The following is a 6,874-nucleotide window of genomic DNA, read 5'->3' as shown; positions in this document are numbered from 1 at the left end:
CTGGGGGGGAGAGAAGCGTTTTTCCCTTGGAGTCCTCCACTCGCTTACAGGTGGGACCCAGACTCAGGGCGGGGCGGGGTGGGGGCACAGGCCACAGCTGAGAGGAGGCTGGGGAAAGCGGGGACCCAGCCCTGGAGCCATGTGCCCTGTGCCCTGGGGTCTCAGAGAGCACAGTCCGGCCCTCACCAGCGGTCAGACAGGGCCAGGGGCAGCTGGGGCTTCGGCAGCTTGAGCTGCTGCTCGCGGACAGCATAGGCCAGCACCTGCCGGTCCGAGTGCTGGGGATAGGGCTGCACACCCAACTCGAACAGCTCCCAGATGGTCACACCCAGGGACCTGCGGGACAGCCACGGTGAGCTCCGGCCAGACACACTCACAGTGTGCCAGCCCCTTTGGGACCCGAGCTCAGATCTGCACCAGCTTCCCCGCCAGCCGGGCCCAAGCCCGGCACCCCGAGAGCCTGGCCCACAGACGTAAACCTGGCCCCACACGGGTCAAGTCCACTGTCGTCCACTTGTTCACTCCACGCTGGTCATGCAGGGGCTGTGTGGTCCGGGAGCTGCCCGGGGAAGCGGGAGGGGGCTGAGCCGGGGAGGCCCAGGCTGTGAGGGCTCGGGGCTGAGGGAGAGCTGAGCCCGGAACGCGCTGTGGGCCTGGGGAGGGCTGGGAGGAGCAGGTCCGGCAAGCAGAGCTGGGGGGGAGATCCAACTTGAGCACCAGCCATGCGAGCGCTGCCCGGCGCCCTGCACCCTCGCCGATCCGGGTGGCTGGGCGAGGGGGGTCGATCTGGGAGTGGGGAAGCGACCAAGACCCACCCCAGAGCTGTGACCAGGAAGCCAGCCATGGGAGGGGGGCAGGACGGGCACACTGGAGAGGAAAGGCTAGGGAGCTGGGCAGCATCGGCACTCAGGAGCTAGCTGGTCTGTGTGCAGGCTCGGAGGGTCACCAGAGGGGAGGCCGAGGCCGGTCCCGGCTAGGAACCGCGGAGCCCCCTCAGACTCTAAAGCCAGTCTGGCCCCCCGTCCTCGTAGAGCACAGAGCCAGTGCAGCTCTGGGGGCTCAAGGTGGGGGCTTCCCGGCCGAGGAGACAACCCCCCTCACCTCAACACGACCTGGCCTCTTTCCCCCAGGGGCAGCCACACCTTTCCAGGGACAGGGAAGAATCAAGGCTGCACACACGCACATACCTGGGGTTTGGACCCGAATGTGTGCTCTGGCACAGATGTTGGCTGCTCTGTTGGGGTGATCCCTCCACCGGCCTGGGGCCCCAGAACCCCAGCTGCTGGGCTGCTGGCTCCTACCCATGTGAGCCAGGGAAGCCACAGGGTGGCTTCAGAAGTCAGCAGCTTTCCCCAGGCCGGCCACCGGAGGTGGGGGAGGGGAGGCGGTCCTGGTCACAGGACCTGACCGTGCGCAGGCCCCGGAGCCCAGGACGACGCTCACCACACGTTGCTGGCCTTCGTCTGGTCAACCACGAGCAGGTTGCCATGCACCTCGTCCACCAGCTCGGGCGCGATCCAGCGCAGCGGCACCCAGAGCTGGTCCGCGGTCACGAAGTAGTCCTCCTGTGGGCGCAGGGGCAGGCTGAGCATCATGCGCGTGCCCGCACGCACGCCTGCACGCCCGCCCGCCGCCGCGGGTGCGGCCCAGGCCCAGCTTACCCTGTACTTCCAGTGAGACAAGCCGTAGTCGCCGATCTTCACCGACATGGCAGCTGTGAGCAGGCAGCTCCGCAGGGCCAGGTCGCTGCAGGGGGAGGCAGGGGCAGCTGAGCTGGGCGCTCTGGCCCCGGGACACCTTTGCCCACCCTGGATGGCTTGTCCCTCGGGGTGTCCTGGGCTTTGGTGGTCTGAGAAGCCGCCCAGTGTACCCCAGCCCTGACCTCAGGCCAGAGTGGACATGCCTTGAAGGTGACGATGCAAATGAGGCCCAGATGGGACTAGAAGGGGCTGGAACACACAGTTCCGGCAAAGGCCCCGCCGGCCGCTCCGAACTCCTGCCTCCCCAGCTTCCCACTGGGAGTCACTGTCTCTAACCTGCTTGTCAGGAGCCCCACGCCAGTGTCCCTCGTCCTGGGTGTCTCCAGTGACTCCCCTCCGCCCTGCCCACCCCTGCCCGGAGCCCTGGGAGGTAGGAATGGGGCAGGGTGGGGGGAGGGAGGGTCCCAGGGCCCGGCCAGCCCTGCCACTCGGGGCTGGAGCTGAGGCCCCAGGAGCGGGGTGGACACCAGGTCATCCCCAGGCTACCTCCAACGCAGCAGCTGGCCCCTGCTGCCAGCTTTTGTGCCCCACCTGACTTGCGGCCCCATGGGCGTCTGGGGCCCGGGGCAGGGGGACAGCAAGGGACAGGTCTCTTTAGCTGCGCTACTGCTGCTCGCTGAGCACTCGGCCTGTCTGGGCCCGGGGCAGGGCGGCTGGCGCGCGGCGGCTCGGGAGGCTGGCAGCCACCCTCTTCAACAAAATCACTGATGCTGGAGTTGCCGGAGTCACCACTCAGCACCAGGATATTGTTGGGGAGGACGGCCGTGCGGCATCCGGGCGGCGCACTCATCCTCGCCTGTCTTCTAGCCCGGCCCCAGGAGGCTGAGGTCCCGGCCCATCCTTAGACCCCCGGGGGCAGGACAGGGCTGTCCCTCCCACTGCAGGCCAGCAGGGTTCCCCCACAGAGCCCGAGGACGAAAGTGGGGGCCAGTGGGGCCCCCTGGGTGGGGCCCATCCAGGGACAGCAGACGTTTCTTCATTTAATTCTATAAACCAGGTTTCAAACTCTTCCTTCTTCCCTGGACTCCCCAAATATAATCAAGCTAGCAACTTCCTTGCAGGATGAGTGGTTATCTGGCGCTGTATGGGGGGGGGCAGAGGCTGCTGGCGGCCGGCTCCCGCCGCGTCCTCACCTGTGCACGTAGCTGTTGCGATGCAGGTGGAGGACACCACAGGCCACCTCACACGCCATGCGCTGCAGGGTCAGCGGGTCGGGCGCCATGACCTCTGTCGCCCGGCAGCTCCGCAGGTAGCCCTTGAGGTCCCCCTGCCGAGAGGAAGTACAGGCGGTCACCCAGCTGCCCCGGGCCGCCGTGGAGGTCCACGCTGACCGCCCCGGCCCCTGGTGCCGTGGGGCCGGCCTCTCCCGGCAGGGCGGGGCCTCCTAGGGCTCTACTTTAAGAAGGACCAGATCCCTAGGGCCTGCCTGCAGGGAAGGCTAGCGCAGAAGGGCGCCGCTCTTCCCTGCCACGTGCGGCCGCCACTCACCAGCGGGCAGAACTCCAACACCAAGAGGTAGGGCGTCACCTCCACGCACTGTGCCAGGCACTGGAGCAGGTTGCTGTGCTGCAGAGCCCTGCAAGAGCCACACACTGGCCACACAGGGCAGGACACAGACCCATCCCTCCCCCGATGGCCCCCCTCCGCCCCCCCCCGCAGAGCCACCAGACGCAGGACACAGACCCCCCCGCGACGCCTCCCCCCGCGGCACCCCCCGACACCACCCACCTGTAGGGCTGGGCCTCCTCCAGAAACTGCATCTGCTCCTGCACGCTGGCGCTGGCCTTCAGCTCCTTCACCACCACCTGCGTGCCGCTCACGCCCGAGTGCACCTCCCCCAGGAACACCTGCGGGGACGGGTGTCACCTCCACCCCAGCCCCTCCGGGGCTTCCTCCACAGAAGGCTCTGGAGCCCTCAGGGAAGCTCCGCCCTGTGCCAAGCTCCAAGCCCTCCCTGCCCTGGCTTTCTCTGGTTGTCCCCAGTGAGGACAGGGGACCCAGAGGCCCCGTCCAGGCTGGAGAGCCAGGCCTGTGGCGTTTCCCCCGCTGCTCACCTTCCCACCCGCCCGCTGGGGCGCTCACCTTCCCGAACCAGCCGTGGCCAATCTCCTTCAGGTACAGGAGGCTGTGCCGACCCAGGTCTGCGGACTTGAGGAGCTGGACTGTAAGAGGGCGGCCGGCTCAGCATCCTTCTTGGCCTCTTCCACCCCTGTCTCCCTCCCTGGGGAGCTACCCCAGGTCTCCCAGCATTAGCCGAGGGAGATGGGGGGCAGAGCTCAGAGGCTGAACTGGTGACTGGGAGCTGCGGTGAGGGACCAGCATCCCTCCGGGACAACCACAGCTCCACCGGCTCCATCCGGGCATCTCTGCCCTGGGGAGGGAGTGCCCAACGCCGGGGGGGGGGACAAGCCAGGCTGGAGGCGACCGAGCACAGAGCTGGCCCCACTGCAGGGCGGCGCCGGGCAGACTGGCCGGGGCGGAGGCCGGGGCGGGGCCTAGGCAGGTCAGCAGCCACCCTGCCCTCGCTCAGGCTGGCAGGCCCACACCAGGCACACCAAAGGGCCCTTTGTTGGGGGCTGCTTGGCACAGCCCCGTACGGGCCACACTGGGCCCATTCTCCTGCTCGCCAGGCCGGTGAGGTCAGCGGGAAGGAAGGGTCAGTGTGGGCCGGGAAGGGGCCGTGGCTGCCGCACCCCCGCGTGCCCCGTCAGATTCCCTGAATTCCGCTCCCACGCCAGCTGCTCCTTTGCGGAGGTGAACCGGGGCCCGGCCTGGCTCCAGAGAGACCCCAGGGTCGGCAAGTGGCCCCTGGGGACTTGGGCGTGACAGAGTCCAGGGTGGCGGTGGCCTTGGCGCTGCAGCCCCAGCTCCTCCCTGGAGTCTGTCTGGAGCCCCTCCCCGCCGTAACCTGTCCTGGGTGACTGCAGGCCTTGGCTGCGGGCACGTGGCAGCCACCGAGGCCAGACCAAGCCGCCGTCCGCCTCCTAAGTGTGGACCCCAGATTCGCCCCAAGTCTCTCCTCCCTGAAAGCAGGGCGCTCCCAAGAAAGCCGAGACAATGGGGCGATGCACCCTCTGCTGTCCCAGGACGAGCTGGTATCTCAAGTACAACCTCGCCCTGCCTGGGAAACGGGGGACGGCACCCCAGGACGGACTCCAGTGCACCAGGAAAGGCCACACGCCATGTGGTAGAGCCCGCCTACCCCCCGCCCACCCTCCACTCCCTGCTGGGGTAGCGGTGGGCCAGCGGTGGGACGCGACCTGCGCCCTGCCCCGTCCTGGGGGCCGGGCTGGCGGCAGGGCCCCCCCAGCCTCCACAGGCCTCCAGCACACGAGGAGGGAGAGGCTGTGTTAGGAAGCCGTGGGGTCAGGCGGGGGCGGCCCTGGGGCCGGCAGGGCTCCCGGGGGGGGGGGGGGCCAGTGGCCGGAATGTCTAGGTGGCACCTGGGAGCAGGTCATCTCAGAGGTGGCCTGAGTTTGGGGACCCCCTGACATGAGCCTCAGCCTCAGCCTCCAGAGTCTCAGCCATCTGCACGTCAACTCTGGAGGCTGAGAACCACCACTTCCTCATGCAGAGAGTGGGCCTCAGCCCGGGAGCTGCGGGGAGAGGCCAGGGCGCCCTGGGGGGATCCGGCCCGCTCTGGAGGCCCAGGCCGGAGTCAACACAGCCGCCCTGGCTGCGTGGGCCAGCCGCGCCCGGCAGGCACAATGGCACCCACGTCCCCGGGCAGGCGGGGCGGGGGGGTGCACGGGAGCGGGAATCTGGGGTGAGCGTCCCAGAGAAAGCAGGCGATACCAGGGCCCGAGAGCCCCGCCCCGCCCCATGGCTGCCCTCTGTACCCTAACCCGGGGGGGGGGGGACAGGCAGAAGCTGTCCTCAAACCTGATCAGGTCCAGACGGGGAGCACCCCTCCGATTCAGCCAGTCCCCCACACAGTCACCCCCCAGGGCCGAGGCCCTGCTGACCCAGCCCGGAGCCCCGTCTCGCGGGGAGGCGGGCACCCCTCACCTGAGCGGCCAGGCTGCTTGGCCATGGGCAGGGACACCTCGGTGAGCGGCAGGACGTACACGTCGGGCCCGTTCTGGGCAGCGGCGGCTGGGGAGCCCTGGGCCGCGAAGTCCGCCGCATACTCGTCCCCCTCGGCATTCTCAAACTCCTGCGGGCCAGGGCGGCACCACCGTGAGCCGGGGCCGCTCCCTGCCTTCCAACGGAGCGCAGAGCCCGGCCACGACACCACTCCCCGCTCGCGGCCTCTAGTCCCTTCGGCCACGCACACAGACTGGCCGCGGTGTCCAGGCCGCCCACAGCCCAAGGCCCTTGATTGGGCGGCACCTCCCACGGGGAGCTGCTGAGCTATTAAGACCCTCAGTCCCTGCACTGTCTGTGCTGCGGGGATCTGTGGGGATTCCCCCAGCCCCCCCAGCTCCCCTCCACCAGCTCCCACAGCACTTCAAGCAAAATCTGCTCAAGTCCCACTGAGACCAAAATCAAGGTGGGGGCAGTGACAGCCCACAGCCAGGCCTCTGCCCCTCCCAGACCTCTCTGCCCCACCCCACACCCTCAGTGCCCAGTGGGGAAACTGAGGCACTGAGAGGCTGGGACCCAGCCACCCACACCAGCCCAAGCCCTTCCCTATCGTCCGCCCTCTGAGGGTCTCCGAATCCTCTCTGCAAGTGGGATTTGGGGCTCTGGCCGGATTCCCGGGTCCAGTTGGGGTCTGCACGCATCTGAGCTGCGCGCGGGACAGCGCTGTTGGTGCTTTGGGCAACCCCCTCCCCCGATCCACACTCTGGCTCTGCGCCCCCACCCCCACCCCGGGGAGGCCAGCCTGGCCGGGCCCCCCCCACGCACACACACAGATACACTGAGATGCCCTCTGCCCCCTCTTCTCTCCTCTCCAATTCCCCCACCCCCCAGCCGGGCCCCCCCCCCGCCCCCCGACGGCGGTGCCCTGGCTCTGGGCTTCGAGGGGAAAGAACTGCCCGGAGGCGCCGCTGTATCTCGAAACGAGATCCTACGTTGTAGGTGTTAAGGATTAGGAGGAAAAAAAGACAACTGAATCTGTAGTGTAACTCACGACCGCGTTAGCTTCACTCGTAACACCACCAACCTGT

At 68.3% G+C, this 6,874-nt stretch overlaps 1 protein-coding gene across 1 annotated transcript in view; it reads right to left on the bottom strand.

The window, feature by feature from the left end:
• The window catches only part of Aatk (apoptosis-associated tyrosine kinase), a 29,513-nt gene that overhangs the window by 4,631 nt on the left and 18,008 nt on the right, over positions 1 to 6,874 (bottom strand). Inside the window, exons 3-10 of the mRNA XM_013036225.1 lie at positions 5,769 to 5,916; positions 3,843 to 3,922; positions 3,489 to 3,607; positions 3,249 to 3,336; positions 2,894 to 3,027; positions 1,662 to 1,746; positions 1,444 to 1,565; positions 187 to 336 (exon numbers count right to left, since the gene is read on the bottom strand). Coding sequence (XP_012891679.1) covers positions 187 to 336; positions 1,444 to 1,565; positions 1,662 to 1,746; positions 2,894 to 3,027; positions 3,249 to 3,336; positions 3,489 to 3,607; positions 3,843 to 3,922; positions 5,769 to 5,916 — 926 coding nt within the window. The remainder of the gene's footprint in view (positions 1 to 186; positions 337 to 1,443; positions 1,566 to 1,661; positions 1,747 to 2,893; positions 3,028 to 3,248; positions 3,337 to 3,488; positions 3,608 to 3,842; positions 3,923 to 5,768; positions 5,917 to 6,874) is intronic.

This window comes from Dipodomys ordii, unplaced genomic scaffold (assembly GCF_000151885.1).
Source record: "Dipodomys ordii isolate 6190 unplaced genomic scaffold, Dord_2.0 Scaffold7, whole genome shotgun sequence".
Lineage (NCBI taxonomy): Eukaryota > Metazoa > Chordata > Mammalia > Rodentia > Heteromyidae > Dipodomys > Dipodomys ordii.
The sequence above is the reverse complement of the archived record's forward strand: the minus strand, read 5'-3'. Positions and strand labels throughout refer to the sequence as shown.